This window comes from Microchirus variegatus, assembly GCF_963457635.1.
Source record: "Microchirus variegatus genome assembly, chromosome: 12".
Classification (NCBI taxonomy): Eukaryota; Metazoa; Chordata; class Actinopteri; order Pleuronectiformes; family Soleidae; genus Microchirus; species Microchirus variegatus.
In genome coordinates this window covers 11043381-11062172 of record NC_139813.1, presented here as the reverse complement: position 1 = coordinate 11062172, position 18792 = coordinate 11043381, and the positions used below count along the sequence as shown (strand labels likewise).

Below are 18792 nucleotides of genomic sequence, written 5' to 3'. Positions count from 1 at the left end.
TAAGTTTAAAGATAATTGTGGTTAGGTTAAGGTTAGGATTAGGCACTAACTGGTTCAGGTTAAGATTAGAGATTGCACTTTGTTCCAGCTGTCTGAATGAATGGAAGCCAGTGCAGTGTCCTGAGAAGACTAGCCGTGCAAACCTGTGTGTGCGTGTGTGTGCAAAGGAGTGACAGATTGAGACGCTCCCTTGCTACGGGCAATACAACTAGACAAGGCTCTTACTTTTCTACAGGACACATCTTGACAATATCTCCCACAGTAAAGAGGATTTGTCCGAGCTCGGGTGTATATATTATACATGCAGATACCAAATTTTAATTTGGACCGCGTAAATGATTCAATGCTGGCTTTTTCTCTAAAGTGAGGCTGGGAGGGGAATGACGAGACCCACAGGATGTTAAATGTAGTCTAGACCCACACTGCAGCAAGTCAGATATGATGATGGTTTTCATCACACCAACTTCAACGTTCAGAGGGAAATAATAATATTGAAGAATCATGTTGATCATAAAGTCGCTTAATGCGTGCGTTTGCTAAATTGCAATTCCAATAGATGTTCATAGCCATAAATTGAAGGGGGAAAAGTATGGTTTTGACATAAGGAGTGAATATAAGATCATATTATCTAATGTAAATGTTTAATTGATGGTCTCTGCTGACTGTGCAATTATATATTCCCATAACCATATATACGTATATAATTACATATTACCATAGGGTTTATTTTAGTTTATTTTATAATATATTTTATTATTAATATTTATTATTGATTGCAATACATTATATATATGTGTCTGTGTGTAACTTTTTCCAAGTGAGGCATCTTTACTGAATTATCTGGTAGACACTGAGTGCCCAAAATGCAGTCCTGCCAGCACAAGTCCACAAGTAATTATTTGTCTCCCCCTAGCGGATATGATAGGAAGTAACCTAAGTATTACCTCAAACGTTAAAAATAAATAAGAACACATTTATTTTTTTTGCCTTCTCCTGGTGCTGTGATTTCCCTGGAGCGGATGTGTCAATATCAATTGAGCATTTACTGCAAAGTAAGTCAGCAGAAGAAGAAAAAGAAATGGAAAACGTGTTTTACCTCCACTCAGCCGTTCTGCGTCATGGCGTAAACCAATAATCTGTGACGTATTCCGTAATGGCGATGTCCTTGTTTCAATGGGGACTATTGTTGACCACTTGTTTCCAAATTTGTTAATAAGCGCTGATTACTCCTATAGTGCGTGTGTGTGTTTGGGTGATTTGTTGTGAAGGCTACATGTTGAAGGTAAGAGTCGTCTTTCATTCTGAAAACAGTTTGACAGGAAGTAGTTGTCCGAGCCTCAGCGGTGTTTAGACCGCGAGTGCTGAGCTAGCCTAGGTTAGCTTAGCCGCGGCCACCGGTGAACACACTCGCCTGCTGAACTGACAACTTTAAATGCATTTGTTTGACACGTCTCGTACATGTTAAGCTGCTCGTGTGTTGCCTGTGTACTCTTGGACATTAAATATACGCACACACCCAGGCGTGTTAAGGTACTTAAGCCGGGAGGCTAACTTTAGCTAACATAAGCTAGCATGTTATAGTTTCGTCATGATATCCTAATTGCTTGAATTCAGTCTTCGTTGTTCTACATTTCCACAATTAAGCGGTCAACAATGTCATCCAAGTAATAATACATTATGTATGATATGTAATAGGTTCAGGGATATCAGGTGCAGTTTACCCATGATTGAATGGAAGAAGTGTCATGCTAAACTAGGGTTTCACACTCCTGGTCCTGGGGAGCAACTGTCCTGAATGTTGTAGATGTTTCCCTGCTCCAACACACCTGACGAGCTGACCATGTGAATCAGGTGTGTTGGAGCAGGGAAACACCTAAAACATGCAGGACAGAAAACCTGTGTTAAACAATATGTCCCCTATAGATTATGTTATCTCTTCTGCCTTCATGTTTGTTCTTCTATCTATTTGTATCTGTTAACAGCTAATTTAGTAGCGTCTACAGAAAAAGGGACATTGAAAAAGGATAATAAATTCTCAGAAATCTTCATTTCATTCAGTGTTTTCCGGGAGGAAATGAAAGGAACGTCACCTTTGGTTGCTGTAGTTTATATCCAATCCATATCCAATGGTAAACTTCATAAAGCCCCTATTAAGAATGCAATTATTTTGTTTTTCTCATTGAGGCATTGTTGTATACAAGCCACTCTAGTCATATTCATATTTTAGTATTCATGTTGTTACCCCCAGAAATATTAGCTTTTTTTGTAGTGTGTGCATGAGTATGAACATATCATGTTCTCATAACTACATTATTTGTTGTCTTTAGCAGTCCAGTGCAGCAGGTCCATCCAACGCCTCTCAACCGATGAAAGAATCTAAGGAGAGCTTATCAATGACAGGCCAATCACCGCTGGACCACATTAAGCCATGCTGGTACTGGGACAAAAAGGATTTGGCCCACACCCCATCTCAGTCCGAGGGCCTGGACCCCGGCACAGAGGCCCGGTATCGGCGAGAAGGAGCCCGCTTCATATTTGATGTTGGGACACGACTTGGCCTGTATCCTTGACTGGGTTCAAAGATAAATAGCAGAAATCATCTGGTCCAGTTTTTCCATGATGTAAATGTAGTAAATGTTAAATTAAAAAAAGCCAAAATATTGTCCATATTCTAAAGAAATACTACCAATAACATGATTCTGTTATTATTGCTACACTCTTACAGGAATTGGTGGTGTTTATTTGTAAAGTAGTGCATATTATACACATTCATAGTGAACAGACAATTATCCTAATAACTGAATGGTTTCTGTAAAGTCCTTAACTGTTATCAGACACTATGACACACTTGCAACTGGCATCATATATTTCCACCGCTTCTACATGTTTCACTCCTTCAAGCAGTTCCCCAGATATGTAAGTGATATTTAAGATTTAAGGGACATATATTGAAGTGATTTAAATGTGCAGGATTTATGGCGTGAGTATATCAACAGGTGACGGGCGCCTGCTGCCTTTTCCTGGCTGGGAAAGTGGAGGAAACCCCAAAGAAGTGTAAAGACATCATCAAAACAGCCCGCAGCTTACTGAATGATGTGCAGTTTGCCCAGTTCGGAGACGACCCGAAGGTGCAGTTTCTTTTATGTTCACTTTGTTGTCTTATGACACAGTCCTTGTTATGCTTATTACGTACATAACATCTAATACTCAACAAGGAAAAACATTAAACATGCTGTAGCGTAATTGCTGCTAATCTGCTAGAACAATTAAATAAATTGTGTGCAGTTCTGTCTTACTATCTTATACTGGTGACTTTTACAGATGGTAGTGTGTATCTCAAATAACCAGCATTTATGTGTTTTCTCCAACAGGAAGAGGTGATGGTGCTGGAGAGAATTTTGCTGCAGACTATAAAGTTTGACCTGCAGGTGGAGCACCCCTACATGTTTCTGCTGCGCTATGTGAAGCAGCTCAAAGGTGAGCTGGATTATGTTTGGCATCCAGTCCACACACAGTCTGCCACGTTATTAGGAAGGAACCAGTAAAATATATAATTCTTTTCTGTTGCAGGGGACAAGAATAAAGTGTGCAAGGTGCTGCAAATGGCATGGACATTTGTCAATGACAGGTGATGAGCTGGTATTTATTTAATCCTTAGAACTCTTCTTGCTAAACCAGGTAGTTGTTTTTTTTGGCATTTTGTGAATGGAACTTTGATCTGACAGAGACATTTTTGCCTGTGTCCCTTCCAGCTTGTGCACAATGCTGTCTCTGCAGTGGGAGCCTGAAATCATTGCAGTAGCCGTCATGTACCTGGCCGGCCGCCTCTGCAAGTTTGACATTCAGGAGTGGACTTCCAAGCAGTCGTCGCGTCGTTGGTGGGAGCAGTTTGTCCAGGATGTCCCAGTTGAGCTGCTTGAAGGTGCGCCCCATAAAACCGTGATGTTTTCACTTCTTTCCCACAATATGTGTCCAATCGGCTTAATTGACTGTGTCAACAAAAACATCTCTGTTTTCCAGACATTTGCCACCAGATCCTGGACCTGTACTCCCAAGGCAATAAGCCCATCCCTCAGCAGATGCAGGAGAAGGATCGACCACCTCTTCCTGTAATCCCTGCTCCTCCTGTCCCACAGGGACCACCCCCTATCTCCAACCCTCCTCCACCACCACCAAAAAAGACATCGCCTCAGACTAGCAGCCCTGCCCGGCAGCTCAAGCGCTCACATGTAAGAATACACTGTCATTTCATTGACCATCATAGGTTTAAAACTAAGATCGTGGCAAAGTAAATTACTTTTTCCCTTAATTTAAATGTATATATTTGTTTTTGTCTTTTAAATATCCATCAAATAATCAGATACTACTGCTTATATATGGTTTTAACATTATTTATACCTGAACACACAACACACCGCTAAGTATAAACTATTTGAATTATATTTCTTTGTTTCAGACATCACCCAAAGATGAACCAAAGCCTCCAGGTAACAATCCCTTTTAATCCTCAATGCAGACGGAATTCAGCTCATTTGGGCTTTAAAGACTTGCTAATTATAATGTTGTTGTTTTTTTCTTCAGGATTTAATCCTTTAATCCTATGGAAAAGCATTTAAAGAAAAATCGTATTTACTATCATTTTTGTGTGTTCGTGTTTCATTTCAAGAACAAGTTGTGTCAAAGATTCCAAGGCTGGAGAGTCCAATGCCGCCTCTGCCTACATCACAGCCTCCCCCAGGTCAGTTTTTGTCATCTACTTTCAGTCAAGGCCTTACTCACAGAAACAGAGCCTTCCTTGTACGCTGTTTTCCTTTTTTCATGGCATTGTTTCTGTCAAAAGTTCCTTATTGGCCCCTAAAATGCTGGTCTTGTGTATGGAAAGCTGATATGATATAAAACTCCTAACTACTTGTATTGTCTTGTACTAAATAACAAGGCAGCTAGAATGATTTAGATTGCAGTAGAGGGTAATTTTCAGATATGATGAGCTGGCAGGACCCCCCTTACAGTCTGCTTACATAACCAGCAGTTTGGATATTTTGTTTCCCAGCACACGATCTTCTAACCTCTCCAAATCAGATTAAAGCCTGATAATGAGATTGTCTGGGAATGTTAATGCTTATTTAGATCACGTTGCAATCAGTAGCATGATTAATGGTGACATATTTTGATACGTCCTCTGTGTCTTTCTCTTTCACCAGAACGCAAAGCTCCAGTGCCAGCGCCTCCCCCAGAGGCAGAGCCAGTGAGCGAGGCTGCTCCTCCACCCCCACACGCTCCACCTCCACACCAGCCCCCTCCCATGCCCCATCGCCCGCCTCCGCCACCACCCACCAACTACATCATGTCCACCACCAGCTCCTACATGTCTGGAGAGGGCTATCAGAGCCTGCAGTCGATGATGAAGACAGAGGGTCCCTCCTACGCCCCCATGCCACCCACCTATGCTCCCCCAATCCCACAATACCACTATCCACCACCTGCAGCACCACCTCCAGGCCCCCCACCTCCTCCTTCCAGCTACCCACCACCCAACTTGCCTCCAACATATCCACCTCCAGGTTACAACAGTTACCCTCCGGCACCGCCTCCACGCATGCCACTAGGCCATGTGCCCCCTCCAGGGATGGGCCTCCCACCTGCAGGTTACCCTCCACCTCCTGTGCCTCCAGGACAGTCACAGGTCCCGCTGCCACCTCCACCTGTCATGCAGCTGAACCATGGTGGGTGGATGAGATGAAAGTGTGATGACAGCTCATGAACTGAGGCTGTGCAGAGAAACAGCTGTGGAGAGAAAAACCAGCAACCTCTGTTATTCTGGTACTTACAGACATAGGAGCTTCTTTTTCCCCCCTTTCACTATGAGTTTAGATAAATAGCTCCCAGTGTTGTCAGGAAATGCTTATCAGCAAATCGACTAAAAGGATAATTGGGGTCTGGACAGTGTTGTTGTGAGAGCGAGAAGTGGTGCTGAAGGTTTGAAGAAACAAATCCTGAATTAAACACAAACAGGAGGGACCGCAGTGTAACCGCTCTCCAGGATCTTCTGACCAGCATGGTTTTTGTTTTTGAGAATGTACCAGGAATTTCTGTTATGTTATAATGTTACCAGAGGCGCTCCTTCACTAATCGTAGGGGGGATTAAGTGAACCTTTTTCACTGAGTGGATCAAAAGTTTGAGTTATTTCCTTCTCAGGTTCCCCTGAATCTTCAGTCGCCCAGAGTTTTTCCGTTTCTCCACAGTCTTAGTTCAGCGCGAAGTAGTCTAATATATACCTGTGTATATAAATATATAAACAAAGACTGAAGAAAACATGTCGATGAATGTACAGTGTTTATGCACTTGCTGTATGTTCTCTTCATCTCTTTATGTTTTATTCTGTGAAAGCCCTTAGATCATGTTGCCAGATGTTTCTGCAACCACTGGAAGGTTTTTTTTTCCCCTTTTCTATTATTTTTAGTGTCCAACAATATAGCAACACCACAGAGGCTCTGAGATCATTGAACACTGAGGTCACATTTGAAGGTATATATACGTCTCATGTGGACAGATATTTTTGTGTTTGTAGTTTCTATCCATATGTGCCTTAGTCAGATTTCCCTTTTCTCTGTCCTGTGCACGGCTTTGGTTTTGTGTCATAGTGGCACTTAGACAAAAACAATAAAAACTTGCTTTTCCTTCTTAAAAACAGGGATTTGTCTGTTTTTATACTTTGTCTACGCAGCTTACAGGAAGTTGATTTAATGTGTTGCAACTAGATGTGTGTGTAGCAGGGGTTTCTCAATACTTAAGCTTAAGATTTTGTAACGTTAAAAAGGATATATGGGGAAAACTGTTATAGACGGCCAGTGTGTAATACCATTTTTAGGCGAACACTGATGTTCAGAACTTCAGGAGTTCAGGCTGTATTTTATATCCACTCCTGAACCAGCAGAGGGCAGCCTACACCCATCCACTAAGGAAAACAACAACCTGTTCAAATGGAGACAATAGTTCACCGAATCATGTCATATTTTTTTCTTTCTAAAAGTGGCCTCTTAATGTTCCCTTTCACCTTTTAACCAACATTCATCTAATCAGTCTACTTATTAGAAGAAAAAAAACAATACAGGAAAGCTAGTTACTGCAGGATTTGACATTTATTTACATTGTAGGTTCAAAGACTGTACTGTGGTTTTAGCATATAGGCAGAAAAAAGAACACCATGCAGAAAAAATGTGGCACATCTCAAATCAAATGCCATATATAAAGTATTCAAAATTGTATCATGGCTTCAAATCAGTTCCTAGAAAAAAAGGACACTTTTAAAAACCATAATTCGATTTAGCTTTTTTTTTTTTATGACCCAGTAATGGAGAGGACAGAGGCGCGTGGCGAGCAGCCTCAGAAATGTTCTAATTTGGAACAAATAACACTAGAGATGGGAGAGCCCGAGCTGTCAGTCATTAATCTGATCCATCAGATTACCGTGGAGTAAATCTGATAAATTCAACATGACTCACCAGTTACTGACGGCACTCCCATCTCTATCCGACACCTGGTAATAAATACTTCGACAAACAGTGTGTTCATTCTGACATCATGAAATACTCATTTTTAAATGTTAGTGTTTTCAGAAGACATCTAGGGGAAGACTTATCGCTCGTATTCTAAGAAAAACAGAGATTAGGCTTTAAGAAACATGCGCTGCATGAACACACCTGCTGAATCCACCACAACAGAAATGACCTGTTTCGTCAACTGAGGCTCTGTGGATTCAGCAAATGTCTTCAGCGTTCCTCAACCGTGCTGTAACCAGGGTTCAAAAAGAATCGAGAAGAGGATTCACGGGCAGATGCTACAGCTGCAAGAGAACCATTCAGTCTCCTTCCACACACACGCACACACACGCACACGCACACACACACTCCCTCACAGTCACAGATGGGCAAAGGTAAAGCTGCAGCCCTCCCAACCTGAGAAAATGATTGTCAAGCATGCACACAGCATACAATTTTCAGTAAGAAAAGCATCTGTCCTATAAATCATTGAGATGTTTTGATTCAAAAATGGCCTTGAAAACATTTTCAGAGGTTACAGAGAGAAGGAACTATAACAACAACAACAATAATAATAATAGCAATTCATCTACAAGAGAATTAAAAAAAATAGAAAGAAAAAGGAATTAAGTTTATTAGCAAAAGCAAACCCTGTTTAAGGTCCAGTTGTGTGTGCTTTTCAAACTAGATTATTGATCACATGGCCACACTAGAATACAAAACAGATAAAAGTAAAGTCAACGATAACAATGAAGTAGTGCCATGGTTTTATACATAATATACACAAGTTAACAGTGATCTCTAGACTTCATTATCCTTGGACTTGTCTTATGAGCAAAAAGGCGCTAGGTCACAGTGGGTTTCACCTAGTTAACACTTTAGAATGCTAACGCTAAGGTTATACTTAGTTGACCACTACAGAGGAGAAGGGAGGGAGCGATACATGTGACATGAGCTAAGGTCTCTACAGGAGATGCTATCAAAACGCCGCTGCCCTCACACGCCACATACATGCGAGTCCTGTGCTTGCAACCATGTTGTATCCTAAGCTTCACGTTGCATTGCTATGCTCTGAACGGCCTGCGTGTGGTGTGTATGTGTGAGTGTGCAGTGGTTTTTCGTCTCCAAACCAGCACAGAAAAAGTGGCGAATCGGTGAAACTAGCTGCCAGTTGTCAACATGAGCTCTGAGAGAAAAAAAAAAAGACATAAAGTTGAACATGTGGATAAGAGACTACAGGTCCGTATCGTGTCTATCTCGGTCAGTCTTAAGAGAGTGCTTGATGGAGAAATGCTGTGGGCAGGAGGGAGCACGGCATTGTGGGCCCTGTATTGTGGATCCTCATCCCTCTTCTTTCTTTCCTCTCTGCGTCTGGAGCACTACAGTGGCCCTTTGAACTGGTTCCCAGAGAGGTGCTGTCTGACGGACAGCTTTGATCCCGCTGCGTCACCCAGCTTTCTCCACACCACCTGCAAACAACAGACGGAGAGGGAAGTTTAGAAGGGGAGAGGAAGAGCAAGGGGGGGGGGGAGAGAGACTTCAAGACAGAGACTGAAGAATCAGAGGCCTGTGCAGATTTTCCTCTTCAACAGTGACGACTTCAAACGCTCTCGGTTTCACTTTGAGCTGAACGCGCACGAACCCATGCGATACAGCCGAGCTATCTATGTATCTGTCCTCCATCTCTGCTCTCTGGTGCTGACACGCAGTGAGTGAGTGGGGCCCCGGGGACCCAGGGGACCCCAGTGATATTACAATAGGTGCTATTGTAGTGCTTCCCAGATTCCTGGCCTGTCACATACCTCTGCTGGGCCTAGATAGCCCGGCTCTCATTCTTTCTCTAATCAGTGCACCTTTTTATCCCAGGCCAGGCCTTTCAGCACCAACGGAGATGAAGGACAGAGTGGAAGGAGGAGAGGAACGGCGCGGGGTGAAGCTGGCGCACAGCAGGGGATGTGCACTTTCCCCTTGCTGCTCCAGTCTAATTGCTCTGACAGCTCAACTCCAACGTCTCTTCTTAGGGCTTCCAGGAAAGAGTTGGATTTGGAGCCAAGGTGGATGGAGGAGGAAAGAGTGAAAGAGAGAGAGAGAGAAGGAGAAGCAGGATAGGAGTGCTGTGCCCAGGAAAGTGCTGTACATGTCACTCTAAATCAAATGTGCATGAATGTGGGCTCATTAGTGGAAGCAGCTAACAGACTTAATTTGGAGCCAGCGGACGAGGGAAAACACAACAACAGACGGATCAATGAGGACATTTATGGATATAAGGTCTCTTTGTTTACAGCAGTAAGGTGGTAGGAGAAGTACAAAAGGCGTTGCACTCACGTTGCACATCTCTCGCACAATGGCCTTCTCTTTCTCGCTCAGATCGTCCTCATAGTCCTCAGGAACCTGCTTGTCCAAGTTCTCGTGGACCTCGAGCACCTGAAGTGATGAAAAATGTGACTTTCATGAGAGGTGAACACGTGGTTAAATGGAGGAGAGAGGCAAAAGTTACATTTTCATTTCCCCGTTATCATTTCTTTCAATTTTAAGTCGTCTTTCCTGTTTCCAAGTGTTATAATTATAAAAGGAGTTCTGGGAAAAGCATGGGTAATTAAACTCCTCACTAATGAAGAACTCGACAACATGAATACTGATAAAAATACGTCAAAGTTTACTGAAGATTAAGTGACTGTGTTACCTTCATGGCGTGCACCACAGCCTCAGGCTTCTGGACACAGGACAGGTAGCCTGTAGCAGGGGAGGACTCGCTGGTTGGGAGACGACCCGTACCCTGGGAAAGGAAAGATAATAATAACTTTAATGCTTTTGGTCACTTCTTTTCATTTGACACTGGAGGTTAAGAGCCTGAAGTCAGAAAAATAATGAATAAAAACACTCTTTATCAGTGGGTCTGACTTTCACTGGAGGATATTTCACATACTGCAGCACTGAAAATGCCATTCCCCCTCATCCCAGCTCAGGTCACCTCTCCTCTGCTTGTGTTACTCTCCTCCTTTTGTATGTTTTCAGCTGCCAGCCAGGTCTGCTACCTGCACAAAGTGATTTAACCTGCTGTGATGGGAGCGGCCGGCCAGAAAGAGAACCGCAGTGGGACGTGGGGGCGAGTTGTTTGCTTGACTCATCCCACCCCATGGTTACTTCCAGACAGTAGCTCACTGTTGGAGGGGGACACAGATCTCCGGGACACACAATGGTACCATTCAATGTAACCTGGCATCAGGGCAGAACCCTGATTAGACACAGCTCCGTGGCTCTGTTAGCCGGGGTTCAACCCCCTCCGCCGCGCCATCACTGACGGTACTTTTTTTTTTTTTTACGAGAGTCCTTTGAAAACCATAATGAGCCCACACAACGTAATAGCACAGAGATAAAATACTGAGGAATGGTTTGTTCATTCAAATCACAACAGCTTCATAAAGAGTTGACGTCTTGTACCGGTGTTGAGTGATGACCTGACAAATTCTTACCTGGCAACCGCAGAAAACAAGAACGACTGTTTATCTCACATTTGCTGCAGTGTTTACGCATTTTTTTCCGCGGCAGTGATAGGTTATCATATTGGATTTGTGAGGGCAAGGAAATGGAAAACTGATGTTAAACTGGCTGATAAATTAAGAAAAGTAGCCACACCCACTTATGAGCTTTGATACATGAACAACTCTGGGTTTCTCACTTCTCCCACAGCCCAAACACATGCAGCTTATGGATTGGTTATTTGGAGACTGAAGGGTGGAGTGATCTGTCCAGGATGTAACATGCCTTTTGACCTAAATCAGATCAGGTGAGATCGTCTCCAGCTCCCTTTTGTCATCCTCACATACTAAGCATTATAGATGATGGATGATGGAAATATCTCGACTGATACACATCTACAACGTCGTGCCATTATTAAGATTCAAAGAGTTTCTCTGGTAAAAGAAATGGTTTAAGTAATAACACACAATAAGGGCAGTATAACTGGAAATGCAATAGAAATAGAAATCTGTTCTACACTCTTAGAAATCAAAGTGCTAAGTAGAACCATATAAGGTTCTTTGGCTTGTTCTCATAGGAGAACCCTTTTTGGCTCCAGGTAGAACCTTTTTAAAAAGGTTTACCCTTTTGGAGGGTTCCACTAAGAACCCTTTTAAAAACCCTTTATTCAGGAAAGGGGTTTCAAAGGGTTCTCTGGATCAACATGGTTCTTTACTGGAACCATTAGTGTTACCAAGAACCCTTGAAAAACCCATTTCTTTGGGAAAGGATTTTTCAGAAGCAAAATTTTCCAGGTAGAACCTCAGCCCTTGTAGAAGGACCCTTTTTGGAATCCTTATTTCTAAGAGTGTATACAATGAATTATAAGTATAGCTGTGCTGTGTAGAGATGAACCATTGTAAGACAATAATATGCAAAACTGTCTGCGCTTCCCTTTGTTATCAGCTTACATTTACAGTCCTTCCGCTGTGGACAAAACATGTATAAATCCTTATCACCTGCTCCTTCCAATGTTCACATCTGTTGGTTTAAGTGAAACAACGTGAAGAGTGTACATGTCTTATTGTTACGAGTGTTGAACTTCTCAGTTCATCCTACAGTGAAAAGCCCTTTGACAGCACAGAGACAGAGCCAGCTCGCAGCGATGTTTACTCTTCACATGGCGTACAGTTTCTTATGGCTTGCCTGCGTAAACAGACCTGATTCAGGCCCGCGCAGTTTGAGGGGGAGGGAAAGGGAACGCTGTCACAATCAATGGTTTGTAGTCGGAGCATAACGATTCAGCGCTGACTCCTGGAATGTTTGTGAGAATCATGCAGCCTGGCAGCTTTCTTTCTCTATTCATAGTTTCTTTTCATCTGTCTCCTTTGTTTCCAGTCCAACAATATCACACACACACACACATGCATGCATACACAACCTGTACGAGAGACAAAGCACTAAACATAAAGGTTGAGTTGATAGATTAGGATGATACACACACAAAAAGAGTCCCTACATCCTACATATCTCGTTCCACCCAACAGTTTCACCTATATCCGAAATGTGGCACCATCTTCAGACTCCTGATTTATCCTTTTATTGATGGTTCGTTACTGATCTTTTTCCAAATGTGACACACACATATTCTCTCTTGTGGTAGTATAAATCCCAGGAAAGTGATCTAAGGTAAAATCATTGATCACATTTCAAGATACAAGAAGAAACTTGCATGAATCCTTGTCCCAACATAACGGTGTTAGTGCATTATTTTGTGGTAATTTACACATATGGTATTGTAATATATTGTGTTTTTTTTGCTTAGAACCAGACTAATGTTACCCTATTGTGTCACTGTTATTCCAAAAACTACACCAGCGACCGTGTCAGAACGACACCATGTGTCATTTCTGCAGGGAGCCAGAATTCACAGATTACATCAACACCGCGACCTTGTCTCTCTTGCGCAACTCTAGTGCAAAATTAAATGCAGGGAGAGGCGAGCGCAAAGATCGTTTGCAGTTTATCCTTCCTCCAGCGGGGGGAGGGAGGGATCTTTTATCGGGTCAAGGTTCATGGACGTTATGTAGCAGCACGAGGCGGGTGTGACCCACGAGCTTAAAAAAACGTGCTAGTTTGGCCATGCGTCACACCACTGGGCCTTTTTTTCCTCTTCTTCTTTTTTTTTTACACAGGGGAGATTTAGTCCTTAAGCAGTCAGAAAACAATTATCCAGCCTCTCCTCCACACACACTGACGGGGTCAGAGGGTGTTGGTGGATTGACGAGAATTATTACTTTCATAGCAGGATTCAGTTCAAACAGGCTCCAGGGAAAAGCCTGGAGCTGAAAGGCCACAGAATGAGAGTTCACAGCAGCAGAGGTTGACTCTTGATAATTGTCCTTTCTTATCTTTATCTCACGTTTAATTTCCTTCCCTGCCTCCCGCCCTTTCTTTCTTACTGCATGCGTGTGGTGGTTATACTTGGAGCGTTTGCAGCAAAGTGAATTAGAGCTGACTTGACTTGATTCCACTGTGTAGGCAGCGGTACAGCCCTCCCTTCAATTAAGCCTGTGTGTGTCTGTGTGCAATTACTGCCTGTCTCCATACATAACCACATAAAGTACATGACAAAAGAAGAAAGATTTATTGTGTTAGTCTGACTAAAACCAGACTTTTGTAATACTAAATAAAAGTCAGACTAACACACACCTCACACAGAAATTATAGCGGACGCTACTAAACAGGAGAACAACAAAACGGTGACATTAGTGTGGTGAAATCAAGGCTGGTGCATGTGGAGACCAATTTCATGCTCTGTCAGTGTAAAGAAGTGAATATCTCAAAGTTCATAGATGGTAGGAAGACTTAACTGCACATGAAAAGCATACTGAGAGTCATATAACACATTACCACTGGTCATAAAACCTGTTTAATGCCAGGATTAAAATACTTTTTTTGACCAGTGGGATGTGTTTAAGTGGCATTCACTCCCAGGTCAAATGACTCTGCAGTGTGCACAGCCCCAATCAGCTTTAGCGGGAATGCAACACCTGGGTGAACATGCTAATTTAATCTTTGTCTACTTCATGCCCAGAGTAATTTTAATGCAATACTAAAACACACAGTCACTCCTATTCTGGTCATAAGTATAAATCACAGAGTTAAAGTCCCAGGTACACCTGCTCATTTTTGTGTAAAACAGGCTCCAGTGTTGATTTTTGCCTCCTGAAGTTTGTATCCATGGATGTGCATCAATATTAAAAATTAATCGTTGTCCCGGTCTGTCTGTTTGTCTATCTATCAAGTATGTGTATGTGTGTGTGTGTGTGTCTGTGTTTGCCTTCTGTGTACCCACCATGTGCATGGCGTCCTGGCGCTGAGGCAGCGAGGACAGCTGGGACTCTGAGTGGTAGAGGGTCATTCCCTTCCTCAGGGCACGGAGGTCACCTGGGTTACACTGCTGGGCAAAAAAAAAAAAGAGAGAGAGACACACAAAAAATAAACAAATGTTATAAAAACAAAACACAAATAATACCTCAAAAACTGCATCTCTGTATGGTTAAGTGATCAGAATTATAGAGCGAACACAAGAATAGGGACAAAATGTACAGACAGGAAGTGAGCAATGCACACGTATGCACACAAATCACACATTTGCCTCAGTAATAACATGACATTAACATTAACTTGTGTATTTTTACAATCCATCACCAAAAACATACAATGACTGACATATTTATGAATTAAAGCTCATGCTACTCATGCTTAAGCATATTAAATAAATCTCTTTTTAATATTATACATTTAGAATTTTTTTAAAGGCCAATACAATATTTTTGTTGTCGATCATCCTCTCACATTATCACGATGACATATCAGAAAATTAATTATACACATTATATGTACACGATCTTTTTTGAACATCTCCATATACATTACTGAATTATTACCCAGTAATAATTATATTCATACAGATATACTGTATAAATGAGTATCTAAAAATAATGCTTAAGTCAGCTCATATATAAACTATATTAAATATATATAGTATTAAATATATAATATTAAATATTTGAAAGATGACAGGAAATGACAGGACATTTGAGATAAAAGCGCATTTTGAACAGTAACAACACTTGAAAATGACATTACACATTAAGTGGCGCCAGTGAAACACTGATTACTGCAAGTGTTTCTGTCTGCCTCCACTGTGTATATTAGGATCCTCAGTGATGCTTCATTAAAGACAGTATGGGTCTCTCACTCACCCCCCTCACACACACACCCCCACACACCCTCTCCTACACTGGCACCTGCCTGCACTCTCAGTGTCCCCCGTGACGCCATCGCTCCGAGCACTTCGTTTGCAAAGCTGATTTTTGTTTGCCGGGGCTCCAGAACACTGGGGCTGTATCACATTGTACATCATCGAGGGCCATTACACGGAGACAGTGTTCCTACAATTTGTCCTCATTAGCAGCAAAAGACCACTGGTTCCTGGAGGCGGTAACCAGCCCGACGTCTCTCTGTGGGCAGGAACACGACACAACGCCAGTGTTCCTTATGACATTTCTCATCTCACGCATTAATGTTCCCTCTGTATGAGGCGCGGTGTGTAAACACACGTGATGCCTGGGGCCACTGGGGCTATAAATAACCCACTGAGCAGTGTGTGTGTGTGTTTATACGGATGCATGGACATTGTGCTGTGTTGTCTGCCTCTATAATACCTCTGTGCCACATGCTCAGGTGCACACTCGCGTACATTTTGAACATGTTCACCTCGTCTGCACTGTCCATTGACGTCCCTGACCTTATCAACTGTCCCGTTGTTCCTCTAACCTTTGCTCAGTCCTTCCCCGTGTACTTTTTCTTCTACCCTTATAGTTTTTTTTCTCTCATTTGTGCCCTCAGTCTGCATCTCTGCCATTTATCTCTGTCAACTTTGTGTCTGTCAGCTGTCTGCGCTCTGTGTCTCACACATCTGAATGAGGGACAGATGTCTGAGGGACTTTTTTGTTGCGTAATCACAACAAGAGCAGCTAATGTTCGGGGGTTTTGGAGCCGCCCTGTAAACATGTCTCAGTTGTTTTTATTTGTAAAAATTTGTTTTTCATCTCTCTCATGTAATTGTACCCTTTTTTTCCATAATTGTATTCATTTATTTCTACAATACAGATAGTAAAGGATGTTTGGTTAGAGAAGCAGATCATTTGTTAAAGGTGAAGTAAGTAGTTTATAGTGACATCTATAAGAGGAGAGGCTGAAATTTACAACAAGAATTGCTCCTCTGCTCACCCCCTCCCTTCCCTGAGCGCTACGGTATCCTCAGCCGGTCAAATGTCGTCCTCGTCGTCTTTCTCCGTGTCAGCAGATGAGGTTCTAGTATTTATTCAGATGTATAAGTGTGTCTTTTGTATATCGTATTAGCTCCGTCAGTGGAGGCGGGACTTCCGCTACAAGTAAAGCGACGCTTGATTTGTTCTCTCGGGTTTGTCTATACAGGCTCCCGTAGAAACATGGCGTCTCGCTGCTAACAGTGGCAATGCAACAGCGGCCCGTGACCATGTTATTTTACATGACTTTTTGAAACACTACGAAAATGAAACAAAAACTATTATACAGCGACTTGACAATGCAGGAGCACATAATATGCATAAAAAACTGGATTTTGGGTCATCTAAACCCATAAATACTACGCAGTGTCCCTTTAAAGGGGGAAGAAAGACACAATACTTTAGCATTTGTGTATTTAACACAGTCACCGTTATCCCAGTTTCCAATAACATAATCGCATATGGCACGTTTTCCTAATATTGTGCAGCCCCTGTGCCAAGTCTAGTTTAGCAAACAAAGCGACCGCTGTCCAACTTTACTTCCTTCCCTTGGTTGACCTTGACGTCCGAGACCAACACAGTGATTTGTTTGCCAGACAGCTGGGGACAGTCGGCTTTTTCTGCAGTCTACATGGTTAAAGCTCAGGCCGCTCCATCTATCCATCCATCACAATGTTCTCTGCTGTGACGGGGAGAAGCTGTGGTTGTCATGCTTCATTTCCTACTTGAGTAACGAGGAGCAACAGTGACGCCAGAAAAAGGTAGAGAGAGAGAGCAGTTCCTAAGTGAAACTTAAAGCTGCTCTCAGTCAAATACTTTAGTTAAAACCTGGGTTAATTGGCTCCACATTGTGACTGCGATCACTAATCTGGTGTTTGCTCAGTGACTAACAGTAAAATCTAGGAGAAACTTTCCATGTAATAACCTGTAATTTCATATAATCCTGAGGGATAGAAGAGGAAAAATGCTACTTTCCTGGAAGTTGATCTAAAGATGACATCACTGACAGCAGCTTATTCAGACAGTTTTTCTACTTGTGTGTCTATTATGTGTACATTTTTCTCACGATTGTCTTATTCTTCTGTGTACCGGCTTCTTTTATTATAGGTTACAGCCTGGATACGGGAGAAGTGAAGCATGTGCAGAGCACACAGGCCAGTTTGAACAGTTGAACATATACATATATAATAGTATTTCTACTCCCAAAATATATTATATCTATTTAGTCCAATTACAGTACAGATTAACTACATTAACAGAGTTTCTCAACCATGGTCCTACCTTATGTCGCCCTGCTCCGACACACCTGAATCAAATGCTCGTTATCAGGCTTTTCCAGAGCTTGATAACGAGCCGATCATTTGAATCAGGTGTGTTAGAGCAGAGCAACATCTCAAACATACATGACCAGGCTTGAGAAACACTGCATTAACATACTGACTGTTAATCGTGTTTGTAGCCTTTAAAACGTTCTGTTTAGCTCTTGTCATCCTCCTTTAAAGGTCCCATATATTATGCAAAATCAACTTTTTAATCATTTAAATCCTTATATTTGGGGCAAAGTCGGCAAAGTGTGAAAAAAGATGACTCACTCATGTTTTTGTGGTCCTCATCAGTCTAAGTACAGGAGATAAAACACGCAATGTTGACTTCCGCGCTCATTGGGATGTCACAATGTGCTAAATTTCTGTTATTGCTTTGTCCCCAACATGCGAGTGGTGGCGAGGGCAACGGTATCCGAAGACTGGAAGTCCGTGAAGTCCGCTAAACGTTCTATTCTTGGCTCCACAGTGCAGCACAGAGTCCCACACGAACTTCCAGGTGATACAAGTTATATATAACAGCAATGTGCCTGCTAGATCGCAAATGATCACTTTTCCAAATGCTAACTTCTGTTAGCTCCCAATAGCCTCTGTGGCTGATGTCATTTCCTGTCCCTTAAGTTTCGTTTTACTTTTTTTTTAAGGTGGACCTTTAAGGTGGAACCAAAGAGATACTACCAAACAGAGCGTGGTGCATTTATGGTATTTTGACCAAAGCATGTCACAGACATGTTCATTAGGACACCAGGGAACTACGTTAACTTGGAGAAATAGGATATAAAATGACTCCTTTAAATTAAAGAATCATTGTGTGATATTCTGGTAACGCAATATCTTACTTCTCTGCGATAATGTAAGTTCATCAAAAAATAAACTTCATTTCATTAACCTCAGTCCTTTGTGACATTAATTACCCTGCACACATGTGATCTAGTGTCACACTGAGCACTTGTTCATGGTAAAGTGAGCGCGTAGTGAAATCCTCACACTCCACTGAGTTAAGAGAGAGATAATTAACGGTTAGAAGACATGGGTGAGCTGAGTGGGAGAAGAAGTAATAGAGGGAATCGCGCACACGCATGTGGCGGCGTGTACCTGTGTGTGTCATACACACACACGCGCTGTATGTACAT

General features: G+C 42.2%; 2 protein-coding genes across 2 annotated transcripts in view; one reads left to right on the top strand and one right to left on the bottom strand.

Annotated features, from left to right (window-relative positions):
* Positions 1-1174: 1174 nt before the first annotated feature.
* On the top strand, positions 1175-6481 carry ccnk (cyclin K). Its single transcript, XM_083899230.1, has 11 exons — positions 1175-1282; positions 2328-2560; positions 2835-2916; positions 2997-3128; positions 3372-3477; positions 3571-3628; positions 3753-3922; positions 4021-4229; positions 4457-4487; positions 4667-4738; positions 5202-6481. The coding sequence occupies exons 1-11, from the start codon at positions 1274-1276 to the stop codon at positions 5738-5740; spliced, it is 1641 nt and encodes a 546-aa protein (XP_083755356.1). The 5' UTR covers positions 1175-1273; the 3' UTR covers positions 5741-6481.
* Positions 6482-8918: 2437 nt separating this feature from the next.
* ccdc85cb (coiled-coil domain containing 85C, b) overlaps positions 8919-18792 on the bottom strand; it is a gene marked incomplete at both ends in the record, with an annotated part of 44703 nt that continues 34829 nt past the window's right edge. The window contains 4 exons of the mRNA XM_083898734.1: positions 8919-9008; positions 9865-9963; positions 10223-10315; positions 14357-14461. Coding sequence (XP_083754860.1) covers positions 8919-9008; positions 9865-9963; positions 10223-10315; positions 14357-14461 — 387 coding nt within the window. The remainder of the gene's footprint in view (positions 9009-9864; positions 9964-10222; positions 10316-14356; positions 14462-18792) is intronic.

Excerpts from the sequence above, each read along its gene's own strand:
- ccnk (XM_083899230.1), top strand. Across the intron at positions 3,129-3,371 it reads AGTTCGGAGACGACCCGAAG|GAAGAGGTGATGGTGCTGGA; the intron begins GTGCAGTTTCTT and ends TTTCTCCAACAG. Across the intron at positions 4,488-4,666 it reads AGATGAACCAAAGCCTCCAG|AACAAGTTGTGTCAAAGATT; the intron begins GTAACAATCCCT and ends TTTCATTTCAAG.